This window comes from Carassius carassius, chromosome 18, assembly GCF_963082965.1.
Source record: "Carassius carassius chromosome 18, fCarCar2.1, whole genome shotgun sequence".
NCBI classification, from domain to species: Eukaryota; Metazoa; Chordata; class Actinopteri; order Cypriniformes; family Cyprinidae; genus Carassius; species Carassius carassius.
Genome location: NC_081772.1, coordinates 16,467,166 through 16,481,451, shown reverse-complemented (window position 1 = coordinate 16,481,451; position 14,286 = coordinate 16,467,166). Strand labels below are relative to the sequence as shown.

Genomic DNA, 14,286 nt, shown 5'->3' with positions numbered 1-14,286 from the left:
TCAATTGAATTCTTTCTAATGTTATATTCCCGCATACCTCTAACCAAATATCCAAAACATAAGGGATGTAACATCAATTGATTGGTGTTAAATACTGTAATATAAAATAAAAAAGCACAGTGTTTTAAAGCTGCTGTATGTAGACTACCATTAAAAAGTTTAGGGTGTCTAAGTTTTTTAAAGATTTTGAGAGAAATTTCGTGTGCTCATGAAGGCTGCATTTCATTGATCAAAAATACAGTAAAAAAAAATAATGTTCTGAAATATTGTTACAAATTAAAACAACTGTTTTCTATTGTAACATTTTAATATGTAATTTATTCCTATGATAGACGTCCAGTTTTCAATGTCACATGATCCTTTAGAAACCATTCTAATATACTGATTTGATGCTCAAGACACATTATCAATATTTAAAACAAATCTACTGTTTAATATCTTTCCTGGAAATTGTGACAAATTAATCATCCTTAGTGAATTAAAAGTATTATTTTCTTAAAAAAAGAGAAAATAAATCTTACTCAACCCAACATTTTGTAAAAGTAGTGTATGTGGCCAGTGTTCACAAATTTACTGATGCATTCATTCACAGGGTTTAAGAACTTACCTGTCGACTCAAAGCTTGGCAGTCCTGGATGGCTGAATTCACTTGTTTGGAGAATGCTTGATCTCCAGGATGTTCACCGTCCTTCTGCCTGAACAGGTAAAGAGCTCCCAAAGCCTTCAGCTCAGAAGAGTTCACCTGCAGCCTTTCTTCTGTCTCCTGCAATGAAGCAATGTCAAAGTTTTCTCAAATATCTTACTTCCCTTTTTAAAAGCACTCCTTTAACTCACCTTCACACCAACAAATAACAACTGTACATAAATTCTTCAAGCTAGCTGGGAGATAAGAGACTCACCTCACACTCTTGTAACGTTTGCTCAATCTGTGAACAGCTCTCTGGTCGCCAGCTGTTTTTCACCCATTCCATACATTGAGAGATCCAGCTGTGCATACAGTGCAAACGCTTTTCTCTGTCCGTGCAGGTCTGCCATTGGTCCTCAACATCATGAATCTAGAGACAGAAGAACTTGTCACATTTAAATATGATGGCTTTGGCAGGTTATGTAGGTTACTACAACTTTGCTGTACTTCTGCACTCACCTTGCTGTCAATTTTGACCTGTAGAATAAGCCAACTCAGATTGAGAGCTCCCAGCTGCTCAGCAAACAGGATGTGCTCATTGCGATCAGTGGGTTCATTCACTGATCCTGTCCCCTCCACAGACTGATGATTCAGAACGTCAACATATGGCTGGTGACTGGTTATTTCAGCCTTGAGATCCTAGTATGTGAAAACATTGTAAATGTGGAACATTGCATGTATATATTTTCTAAGATTTTTTAAAAAGAAATTAATACTTTTATTTAACATAGACCCATTAAATTGGTCAAAAGTGACAATAAATACATGTCTAATGTTACAAACGATTTCTTTTAAATAAATGCTTTTCTTTTGAACTTTGTTAATCAAAGCATCCATAAAAACGAATCACAGTTTACACAAAAATATTAAGCAGCACAACTGTTTTCAACATTGATGATGGATCCACAGTGTAGGTGCATTACCTTCAAAGCCTTTAGATGTCTAGACAGCTGAGAGGAACCGAGGGCACATCGGACCCCCGAGCTTTCATCCTCCAGCCGTCTCTCTACATGCTCGAGCCAGGAGGGCAATTTGGCCAAGATATGACTGTGAGACTGGTTTGTCAAAAGCTAGAAGGAGGGCAAGAGGATGCTTACTTAATATCTGTTTGCTAGAGTTTCGCTTCTAATTGATCGATGAGGGAGAGAGAAAACTTAAGAGAGACACATTAGTCATACTTGTTGCTGTTTCTGGCAGAGGGTGGGCAGCTCACTAGTCAAGTTCATCCATTCCTGCTCAAGTTGAGCCAGTCGTCTGCGCAGACCTGGAGCTTCACCTTCAGTCTGCTGCAGTAGCTGTGTGCCTGCACATTCTGCAGAAGCTTTCTGTGCCGAACGGACCTCTAGCTCTTTGAAGAACTCCTGCAACATTCAAACAAAGCCACATTCTTATTTTTGCATCTCGGGCATGATGCATGTTCACATGTCATAAAAAATTAAGAATAAGTAATGTTAACATATTATAAAAAAATATATAATAATATAAACACAAATCAAATTCTAGTCACCGTGAGCTGAGACAAGATTGTTCTGGAATTCAGTGGATCAGAATCAGACAACGTGTTCCACTTCTGAACCTGTTCTTGAGCATGACAAATCCACACTTCTAGTTCTGTTGAGTTGCACTGGAACCTGCAAATAAGCGCACAGAAATACACACCTTTTTTGTAACATGATATAACAATGTGGCTTCTAAACAAAGGGATTTTAAACATTTTATTACCCTGGACCTCCAAATTTGATGATCCATTTGTGAGGGGAAAATTATACAATTTTTACAAACAGTTTTTATTTATTATTTGATCACTGGTTTTCTCACACCTCTCATAATTCTTTCTGATCTTCTGTGTGGACTGTATCTTCTGCTGTAGTCGATTCTGAAGCTCCATCCAGCGTATCAACAGCTGTGATTTTGGTACAGGCTGGTCTGGCCGTTCCCGGCAACAGCCCTTTTCCTGTAGGATCCCGAGTCGGTCTTGGATCTCCCACACCTGAGGCCTCGTGTCTTCCAGGACCTTCTGAAACCCCTGACAATAATAGAAAGTGGAAAAGAAAAAAAGAAAAAAAAGAAAAGTGGGTTATTACCTTACACTTAAGACTATAAAAATATGTTATAACAAACAATAAACTATTTATATAAAGTATTTGTTTTATTTTTTTAAAGTTTAATATCAAAACCTCATTATTTGCTTTAAAAAAAAAGACAGACAGTTTAAAGACTTCAAATGGCATATAATATAACAATATTTGGGTGACAAAATTAGTGTATTATACTTGATACTTAACATATTCCTTATCTCTCTCTATGTATATAGATGGAGATGGAGTGGCTTGTGGGTTTGATGCACTGTACATCTATTACAGAAACAAAAAGGGTTGCTTGCCATTCCTCCTACTGTATATCAATCCACCTGAGTAATGAGCTTTGGTAGACATAAAGGGGAAAATAATATGAACGCAACCAACCATATGCTACTGACTGTTCCGTGTGAGTCAGTGAAGCTGAGAAATTGTAATAGTGAGGGAAACAAATAATAAAACAGCAGCCAATGCAGGCCGCAGAACATGAAGTTCCACAGATATGGCAACTATCACACAGAGTAATTTAATCAGGAACATCATGTGCTGGACCAAAAAAAGCACCAAACTCTCATGTAACATATAACCAAAGAAAAGAGAAGACCCTCCCCTCCTCCACACGCCTACATGTCTCAGATACTTATTACTTTTACTGCTTAGTAGATACCCATCCAAATAATTCATATGTGCAGGAGTCCTCAAAGCTCAATAATGTGCTCAGCTAATAAAATACTTCTATGTGACGTAATACAGACAAGAGTGCATTATGCTGCGTCTAACTTGGTTAGGATTTTTATTTATTCAATACAACACAACCAGGGACAGAGTACTGAAAAAAATATTTTTCATAACCTGCAATTGTTTTCTTTTTCAGTAAAACAAAAGAAACCTGAAAAGTAAGGTTTTTTTTTCAAAATTAGCGAGTTAATGCAGACAAGAACGTCTTTACGACCACATCAAACGGGAGACTTTTCAGACGTGCTCTATAACTTCACCTCAATGCCAGGCCTGGCACTGAAATAAAAGCTACAGGTAACAAGGAGCTTCAGTAGAACATCAGTGAACTGCAGTCAGTTATGTTGTCAGGCTGTATGACAGTAGAAAATAATTTTCCTGTACTGTCAGCCAGTGTCTGTAGCATGTGCTCTTCAGTTGCATGCACAAATGCGGCAGGGCATGCTGTAGTTATGTCATCAGTTACCAAAAAACCTGCCTTAAAACTGTGCATGCAAGTATTTGTTGTATACGAGTTAGATTTAAGAACATCTATGAAATGCATCTCGTCAGCTTATTAGTAGAGGCTTTAAAAGTTGAAGTGGGTCAGAAAAGTTAAAGAGTTCAGATCCACGTCATGTGACGTGACATTCGGCCAAGTATGGTGACCCATACTCAGAATTGCATTTAACCCATCCGAAGTGCACACACACAGAGCAGTGAACACACACACACACACACACCCAGAGCAGTGGGAAGCCATTTATGCTGCGGCGCCTGGGGAGCAGTGCCTTGCTCAAGGACACCTAAGTCGTGGTATTGAAGGTGGAGAGAGCACTGTACATGCACTCCCCCCACCCACAATTCCTGCCGGCCCAAGACTCGAACTCACAACCCTTTGATTGCGAGTCCGACTCTCTAACCATTAGGCCACGACTTCCCAATGTTCAGCAGTGGCAGCTCTTTAAAGCAGCCAAAATAACCTAATAACTCAGCTACTGTGATGTGTGCTAAACAAAGAACAAAAGAAAAAAAAAGAAAATCAATGACTTTTGTAAGATGAAGGATTCATCTACATTTAATTTAGAATGTAGTGTTTGATAACTTTATTGATTTCTGTATATTAAATTTTCTACTTGCTGAAGGGCACATGCAGCTAAATATGACATATAACATTATAATGGGTTTATGTGAAGATTCACATAAGTTCACTTAAATTAGAAGTTATTTTTTAAAGTCTAATAAATGTTCAAACCTATAGCTCACAATTGTACTGTAATGTTGAATGGCTATAGTCAATCGTTAAATATTAGGAGAAAAAAAAAGTCTTTAACATAAACCACAGAGAAATTTGCCAATAGAGAAAGAAAACCAATTCTATAACCTAGTTCAAGATTTACAATTACGCAAAAAGAAAAATTCATATATTTAAACTGTAAAACAAGACAAAAACTTTGATTAAGATTACTGATTGGCATTTCTGTAATTCTCATGTGAAGTAATAGAATATTAAAATCTTCCTATCAAATAAACACAGCCCTAGCTCAAAGAAATGCAGCCATTAGTGTACTAATGGCTGCTAACCTAACTAACCTCATAGGACTGCAGCTGACCCTGCAGGTCTCCCTCTGGCTCTGAATCCAGACTGGACATGTTTGTCTCCATCTCATCCAACTGCTTACGCAGTCTTTCAGTGACCGCTTCATACTGAGACCACTCCTACAACACACATAAAGAGCATTGAGGGAGCTTTTGTTGCTCACTTCTCTTAATTAATTTTATAAATCTCATATACTCATATAAAATCTTGGTTTATTAAATTAGAACTATTCATGACAATAGTGTTGATTGACGCAATGATGATACAAAATACTAAATTATGATGTGAATGTGTTATGAAATGGGGTAGATTGATAACATTACGGTCTGAATAAGTTCATGTTATTGTACCTCTAAGCTGTGCTGCATTCGGACACCATGAGTTTGTGCTTGATCCTGTAGAGCTGATATTAAAAGCTCCACCTCTGCATGGGCCTGCAGTGCCCCCTCTGGCAGCTTCTGGTAGAGCAGCTTCACCATTACAAGGTTCTGCCTCAAATCTCGGAAGTATTTCTGTTACCATTCAATTCCATATATCATTAGAGTCATTCCATTATTAAATAATAATGTAATTACTAAGTTGGTCAGCCGTGTACCTTGTGTTCTGTGAGCAGACAGTGCAGCTGACTGCAGTTTTGTGGTTGTGCATCCTGACTGCGTAGCAGCCGCTCAGAGCCCAACTCCAGGAGACCCCGCAGACCGTTCAGAAGAGCTTCAGAACATCTCTGGAGGTCAACAATATTCTGTCCCACTGATCTCCGCCGCTCAAGTTTCAAAGTCCAGGTGTCGCTTTGCAGACTCTTAGAGAAAACACATTAGATCAGAACTTCACGTACGTTACTGACCAATCCTACATTAGCAAATGTTGGGGTCTACCTTGTCATCAGATACATTTGCATACTGAAGTATGTTTGTGTGTATTTGGAAAGTTCTAAAACAACATTTTTTAAAAATAATCCAAAAACACAGTAACTTCTTTTTGCATGGTCACATATTATAGTGACAAAAGGTACCCAAAGAAGATACAAGCAATATATATTCATTTATTTAAATAAATCTTAAAACACATGCTGTGGATTAAACTCCAAAGTAAATGGATGTTATTAATGTCATTTACATATTGAGGACGGATGTAAAGAGGAGACAGTATTGTACAACCTAAGGAAAGGTGTTTTTTTTCTGTTTAAGTTTTGTTTTATTCTGTAGGCTTTGCAATCTGTAGACTTTGCAAGTGAATTGGTGATACCTTGATCCTTGAAAGGTCCTTGAGGAGTTTGTTTGAGTCTCCCATCTGTGATTCACTGGAACTCAATGCAAACACCGAAATCTCTAACAAATGCTGTCTCGTCTGTGAAGGCAGGAAATAAAAGATGCAGAAAAGCTAAATCCGTCTTAGAGCCTCTATGAAATGTTTTCTGTCATCCACTTGTCTGAATCTTTTTTCAGATATGAATATAACCTTGAATTTGTCCAAACTGCAGATTAACTTCTTCACATGTTGACCCTTCTTAGTTATAACTATACTACAATTCAAAAGTTTGGGGCCAGTAATTTTTTTTTTAAAGAAATGAATTCAGAAAGCATGCGTTTTGTTGCTCAAAAGAGACAGTATACTGTAGATATTTATAATGTTACACAAAATTCTGTTTCAAATAAATGCTACACTGACATTAAGAAGAATCAAATCAGCATCAAATCAGCATATTGGAATGATTTCTTGACACTGAAGAGTGGTGTAATGGCTGCTAGAAATTCAGCTTTGCCTTCAGAGGAATACATTTACATTTTAATATATAAAAGATATTTTCAATTGTAATAATATTTTACAATATTAGTTTTTACTGTATTTTCGATCAAATAAATGCAGCCTTGGTGAGCAAAAGATACTTCTTTCAAAAGCATTAAAAAGTCTTAACCAAAAACTTTTGAACAGTATTGTAAATGTCAGAAAATGCACACAGACACTTGTTCACTCTTAGGGTAGTTCTTTGGTTTTAGTAAGCATTTTTGCAGGGCTGAAACTGACCTCTAAAGAACTGATTTCCTGACATGATCCAAGGGTCTCCGATGTTTCCTTCAAAGAGTTGAGAAGCTGAACTAGACTCTCTTGATCTTCTCCTCCTTCAGACTGGGACAGATCGCTGACTGATGCTGTGTGCTGAAATTGAGACTGGTTGCAGCTCTCGTGAACGGAGGCCTCAATCAGATCTTTCTGTATATCCTAAAGAGAAGGAAGGGCAGTATTAAGTCATATGAACCATGGACCATAGTGGAAATGAAATAACACATGTGAGCTTACACCTATTTCACATAGAGTTACCAGTGTTTTATCTTCCTGTGGCACACATTCTATAAGCTGGGAGGAGAGCAAAAGAGGAGCTGCGGCGTCTATGGGTTTAGAATCTGTCTGGGTCTGGTCACCATCAGTAACATTTACAGGTGGCTTTGTGGCTGTAGTTTTCACTTGATCACTTGTACCTGTGTCTGTGTTTACAGTTGCTTCATTCTGATCTACAGATTCAGATTTTAACATGGTGATTTCTGAGCATATTACTGGCTTTGCTGGGACTGCTTCAGTCAGCTTGGTTTCTGTGCACTCGTTTTGCTTTTCCTTAGCTATATTTGCACTGTCAGGCTTCAGACTACTATCATTTGTAAATTCTTTCAAGTGTTGGGATTTTAGTGCAGGTAGAGAACTTGTCTCTTCAATAACTGGTCTGCGGTCTATGCCAGGCATTTCAGGGAAGCCAGAAGGCTCCAGTAAACAACTTCCTGTGTTGGTGTCCTGTACTACATGCTTATCTGCAGGAAAATCTACTACTTCATCAGGAGAGGATTCCTAAAAACAAACAAACAAAAAACAGTAAGCCACTAGCAGCTTTGCAGTGGTTTCACCATGGTTAAAGGACGCATTTAGGTATCTAAAAGCACATAAGCCAACATTGGGGCTAATTTCATGGAGTACATTCATTGTAAATAGATCCCACTCTGTTCGTATTGTATACATGTAAAATATTAAGCAATTTTAAACTAACAATTCAGCTAATAATAAGAAATCAGCATATTAAGAATGATTTCTGAAAGATCGTGTGATTCTGATGGCTGCTGAAAATTCAGCTTTGCATCACAGGAATAAACTACATATTAATGTATATGTGTGTGTGTGTTTATTGGCATTTTACAATGAATTTGAACAGGGATCATCCAATCAGTCAGAACTATCCATTTCACAATGAGGAATGTGAGGAATAATGGCAATGAATCACTGTCTGCCATAAAAGTCAGATAACTTTGTTGGGGTCAGTCTTTACCTTAATGACACACTCTGTTACAGCAGAGGCAGTGCCTGTCTTAATATCTTCCTCTTCTATCGTCTCACCTGGGTCCTGGCACAGAAAAAGGACAAATTATTAGATGAAATGATTAAAAATTATTAGAGATGATGGCCAATGCATTAGAAAAATAGGCTCCATAAAGACAAATGAAGAAAGCTGTTACTGAAAGAAGAAGTGGAGTTATATCCAGCATTCTGCAATGAGTGTTTAGCATATACTCTAATAGCAACAGTGCTGAGATAATTGCGATCATGCAATTCCAAGACTAACAAAAGCATCTACGACCAATTCCTGTGAAATTATAGAGAAAATAGATCTAAAAAAGTATGTAAATATGAATATGCATATAAATAGTATTATATACATTTATTAAGAATTTATACTTAGATTTGTATTAATGCTTTCCATTCATAAATGTATACATACAAATAATTAATTAAATGCATGCAAATAAACAGCCATAGCAAAAAGTTCAAGACCGTACACGAGTCCAGAAATGTTTGCTTTTCAGGTTACGGCAAAGGGATACATTCAGCCTGGGAGATAAATTGAAGGTTTTGAGGGCTTTACCTCTGGAATACTGCTTGTGAGAGTTCCTGAGGATGAAGACTGATTATCTTCATCTTCCTCCTCAATGAAACGGGCTTCCATGGACACCTGATACACCAGGGTTATGCAAGGACATATTAATCTTTAGGTTTTTATAGTGACAGAACTAATGAGCTGATTTAGTCTTATTTACTCATCCTCATTTTAGATGTCTTCTAAGGTGTTGATGGACTTACCCTCACATCTCCAGTGTAAAGATGAGGCATCGTGAATTCTGTGGTTTGGTTTGAAGGGAGAATCATTTCAGCTGGTTGCCCAATAGAGGTCTGAAAAGAAAATCAGTAAAATACTTCGCTTCATCAAGTTGTAAAACTTTGGCAAACCACAGTCAATGTTACAAGGTCACATGATAAAGATCATGAGAAAAGCCATGAGAGCTTTTCAACTAGATACTACTGCCTTCGCCAATAAAGCCATGCCTGTAATGATTTATCGCCACACTATATTAAAGTTTAAAAGCACTTTATTTTTTAAGCACAATCAGAAAAATCAAGGCTCCCACACATCCCTTTTCTGAGTTGGCTTTAAATGCAGGGAATTTCTCATCCTCTCATTCCCACAGATATGAAAGTGGTTACGTGCCGGTCACGGTCACTAAAAACACTACAAATTTACTGCACTTTCATAAGATGAACTAACAAAGGTCATTTTAAACATAGCAATATAATATTATTATTATTATTTTGCTCAGTATTTGATTTTGGATCACTTTAAAAACAAAGAAAGTTACGTAATGCAGCTTTAATCTAAGGACTACAAGAAACATTAAAACTTTTAAAAAAGCCATTCACATCACAGGAATAAATAATCTACAAAATAGCTTCTTTTTTTCTTTCTTTCTTTTTAAGTGAAATTAAATAAAATGGTAACCAGTTGTGGAAGTTATATGTATTTTATATTTAGCAATCAATATAAATGAATACATTCCTGTAGGTGGGGGGTGCTAAATTTGCCAACTCAACATGAAATAGAAAAATGTAAATGCATATTTAACACTTTCCTCTTTTGCAATTATACAAGTTGTAAAAGTTTAACATTTTAATGTTGTGTAAAAAAAAAAAAAAACACCCTAACTACAGAAAGCTGCTTTTCATGTAGCAAATAAGTAAAGTGCCCCTATTATGTCGAATTTCGAATTTTTCCTTTCATGCAGTATGTCATGTAGCTGTATGTGAATGTAAATTATATGTAAAGTTATAAAGCAAAATAAGTAAAGTTATTGTCTCCCAAAAGAAAGAACTGACTGTTTCTCTAATCTCTGGGGGGAGTTCAACATAGGATTCACAAAACTCTTTCAGTACACAGTTTATTTGGACCAGCTGGCTCCACTGAATCTCAACCTGTAAGTATGATAAATAATAGATGTTTATATTTTCTATCAAGCATTCAAAATATGAACAATGGCAATGGGTGTACGGTTTTCAGACAAGGGCACATGTGGTAGACCTATCAAAACAGAATGGGCCACCTGACCAATCAGAGGAGAGCAGGCTCATGGAAAGGAAGGACATTAATTGCATATTTTGAAATAATAAAACTATTATTGTACGAGACTCCCAAAACAATATTAGGAACCTTGAAATTGCCATAATAGAGCTCAGTAAGCAGGAAACCTCAACTCTTGGTAAACACAAGCAAATTATTAGAGCTACAGACCATTAAAGCTGCGTTTTGCTCCACACTGAGCTGCTGTAGCTCCTGGATGGGCTGCAGGAGCTCTTGGGCCCGACGGAAGGCTGTGAGAGTTTGCTCTGCCCCAGCAGGAAGCCCCAGACCTGACCTGCAGCTCTCAATCTCATCAATGGTCCTCTTCATTGACTGGACATTATCCAGAATGACCTGTTACAGAGGATGGGAGGGATATGAGGTAATGTAAATGTTTACAGTCCTAACAGAGAATAGCAAGACATGATGTACAGTACCTGTATGTTCTCGAGATGTTCCTCAGGAGAAATGTTCTCCGTGTCACTGGTCGAAAGGATTGTTCTGATCTTAGTTATATTTTTTTCCATTGTCTTTACCTCTGCTTCAATGGCGTCCATCTCCTAAAAACAAGTTATAAGTGAATTCCAATTAAAATATAGACAACATAATTAAGAAATTTCATCACAGTATTATATTCTAGAAAGTAATTCAAGTAAGGGAATCTCATAAAACCCTTCAAATGAAGTGTATTCTGTTACAGATGTCAACGTGTTTTACGTTTTTTAAGTAAATCTTCTATACTCACCAAGCTTGCATTTATTTTATCAAAACTATACTAAAACAGTATTTTGGAATAATTGTTAATATATTAATAATATATAATAATATATTATCAATTTATTCCACAATACTGATAAAAAAATAATAATCTTGCAGACCCCAAACTTTTGAACAGTAGTGCACATCTAATGTAAACATAAAAAATTAATATTTGCTTTTCTTGAACATTTGGTTCTCTACTGAAATAGTCAAGCATCATTTACTTTATTCATATTTATTAATTAGTTTTATTATGTTCACAATTTTTTTTTTACCTAACTGAGAAATACTTAAAGGCTACACACACACTATTGTTTTGATTCAATGTCTTAATATTCTTACGTTAATATATACTGTATAAAGGAACTGTGTTCAATAGTTGTGGTACCAAAACGGGTATCAAATCAGGAATCATGAAATTTCACTGGAACTGATACAACTAAACACTAGTATTGAACCACACTTGGACACTGCAAATCCTTAGACAATAAGTAAATATAACAGTAAATATAATTTATTTATAATTGTTGGAGTGTAATGATAGTTCTTACAGCTGCTAGGTGCTGAAGGTTAGAGAGAGGCTCCAGAATGCTTTGCTGTACGAGTGTGATGTTTTGTATAGACAGTTGGAGAAGTTGTTGCTGAGGGCTGGTGTCACACACCAGAGTGATCTCCTGCAGGGCAGGCAGCAAGCCCTCCAGAGCTCCCCTGTATCCTTCTGATTCATCCAGCATCATCTGCAGACACATCACATGAGTTACTAACAAGTTACTATGTAAAAGCAAAATGGCTTTAATGTGAGGTTTCGACCTGACCTTGAGGGAGTTGGCGTGACAGTGGATGCATTTCGCAGTGGTGTAGGTTCTTGGAGCGACCAGCCAGGACTGAGCCTCTCTTAACCAGCATTTGGAGATATTGAGTAAACCTTCATAGTCCTGCAGACAGGCAGGGATCTGATGGGACCAAATTACAAAGACAAAGTCAGTCAAGGTACAGTGTATGCTATAAGTGGCATTATATGTTGTGAATTCATGATTATTGGTAACATCTGACTTTGCTGATGAGGGCGGTCCTTTGCTCGGCCTGTTTGGCTGTGGTCTGATAGAGCTGCAGAGGCTCTGTGAGCTGGTCCATGAGGACGTGTTCTCTCTCAGGCTTCTGCTCAGCCAGATCCTGCACCTCAGCCTCCAGCTTAGCTATCCGCGTGTGCCACTGGTCCAGCTCATCCCATATGCGCTGCACACACAGGCACAGATGCACATCAGACCTCAGCTACTTTTGACACCATATTTCATTGGACACAAATTAAAATTTGAGAGCTGGAAGAACAGTTCATGCAATATGTGATGAAGCCTTATTATTTCACTTTTATTCTTAATTTATTTGTATATCTTATTTATTGTACATATTAAAAGTAAATAATTTTAGATACATTTTAAAAATGAAATTTTGTTCACAAGTGTTCACATTCTCTCTCTCTCTATACAAACTATAACAAACAATGTATTTTCCAGAATATTAAAATGTTTTTTTTATTATTATTATTATTATTATCTGAAACATGCTAAGACTTCCAATGGGATTTATATAATGCAACTAACATGTAACATCAAGCAAATAAAAGGTGCAAACCGCTCACATTCGGTTTTGTGTTGAATGGGAGAGGTATGTGAACCCAGGTTTAAGGCTGGAATATATGGAGCCAAAAGAGTCTCAATAAAGATAAATGCACACACTACATTCACATATGCACACACAGGATTCATACATGCACACACATGATTCATAAATACAAACACAGGATACACAAATGCGCACAAAATTTACACATGCACACACAAAATTTAAAAAGCACAGAAGATTCACAAATGCATACAAAATTCAGAAATGCACACAAAATTCAAAAATACACACACAATTCAGAAATGCAAACAACATTTACAAATGCACTCAAGATTCACAAATGCACAGGACAAGATTCAGAAATGTATTTCTGATGCACACACACATATATCTTGATTTACAAACTGCTTGCGGTCTGTGAACTTCACTGCATTTGTGTGTGAATTATGAGACTCCCCTGACTTGGCTCGACACACAAATGCATTTTTTAAACAGGGAATGATCTGCAACCAATCAGATATCTCCCTTCTTTTAGCCAATCAAAAGAATGCACTCCACGTGGGGGATTGTTTACTTATAAGCCAATCACATGAACGCGTTCACACAGCGCGATATGCCTGTGGTGCGGCATATTATAGCCTACTTATTTATGAAATTGTATGAAAATACAATACTGTATTTTACAATACTACAGAAAATACTGCGCAAAGTGGGTCGCCGGCTGCATGAGGTAAGTGAGTCTTTCGCTGAGGAAAGTGAGTCGTTCGCTGCGTGAGGAAAGTGTATCGTTCGCTGAGGAAAGTGAGTCGTTCGCTGAGGAAAGTGAGTCGTTCGCTGCGTGAGGAAAGTGAATCGTTCGCTGAGGAAAGTGAGTCGTTCGCTGTGTGAGGAAAGTGGGTTGTTCGCTGAGGAAAGGGAGTCGTTTGCTGATTGGCTTATAAGTAAACAATCCCCCACGTGGGGTGCGTTCTTGTGATTGGCTTAAACAAGGGAGATATCTGATTGGTTGCAGATCATTCCCTGTTTAAAAAAAAGACTTTTGTGTGTCGAGCCAAGTCAGGGGAGTCTCATAATTCACACACAAATGCAGTGAAGTTCACAGACCGCAAGCAGTTTGTAAATCAAGATATATGTGTGTGTGCATCAGAAATACTTTTCTGAATCTTGTCCTGTGCATTTGTGAATCTTGAGTGCATTTGTAAATGTTTTTTTGCATTTCTGAATTGTGTGTCTATTTCTGAATTTTGTGTGCATTTCTGAATTTTGTATGCATTTGTGAATCTTCTGTGCTTTTTAAATGTTGTGTGTCCATTTGTGAATTTTGTGCGCATTTGTGTATCCTGTGTGTGTATTTATGAATTATGTGTGTGCATGTATGAATCCTATGTGTGCATATGTG

At 37.2% G+C, this 14,286-nt stretch overlaps 1 protein-coding gene across 1 annotated transcript in view; it reads right to left on the bottom strand.

The window, feature by feature from the left end:
- Positions 1-14,286, bottom strand: part of LOC132091724 (nesprin-2-like) — a 91,039-nt gene that overhangs the window by 24,322 nt on the left and 52,431 nt on the right. Inside the window, exons 50-70 of the mRNA XM_059497850.1 lie at positions 12,318-12,500; positions 12,080-12,217; positions 11,816-12,001; positions 10,943-11,065; positions 10,677-10,859; positions 9,197-9,286; positions 8,982-9,068; positions 8,388-8,462; positions 7,397-7,915; positions 7,103-7,297; positions 6,323-6,424; positions 5,673-5,876; positions 5,428-5,589; positions 5,071-5,196; positions 2,506-2,711; positions 2,193-2,316; positions 1,864-2,046; positions 1,609-1,755; positions 1,145-1,324; positions 900-1,055; positions 608-763 (exon numbers count right to left, since the gene is read on the bottom strand). Coding sequence (XP_059353833.1) covers positions 608-763; positions 900-1,055; positions 1,145-1,324; positions 1,609-1,755; positions 1,864-2,046; positions 2,193-2,316; positions 2,506-2,711; positions 5,071-5,196; positions 5,428-5,589; positions 5,673-5,876; positions 6,323-6,424; positions 7,103-7,297; positions 7,397-7,915; positions 8,388-8,462; positions 8,982-9,068; positions 9,197-9,286; positions 10,677-10,859; positions 10,943-11,065; positions 11,816-12,001; positions 12,080-12,217; positions 12,318-12,500 — 3,525 coding nt within the window. The remainder of the gene's footprint in view (positions 1-607; positions 764-899; positions 1,056-1,144; positions 1,325-1,608; positions 1,756-1,863; positions 2,047-2,192; positions 2,317-2,505; positions 2,712-5,070; positions 5,197-5,427; positions 5,590-5,672; positions 5,877-6,322; positions 6,425-7,102; positions 7,298-7,396; positions 7,916-8,387; positions 8,463-8,981; positions 9,069-9,196; positions 9,287-10,676; positions 10,860-10,942; positions 11,066-11,815; positions 12,002-12,079; positions 12,218-12,317; positions 12,501-14,286) is intronic.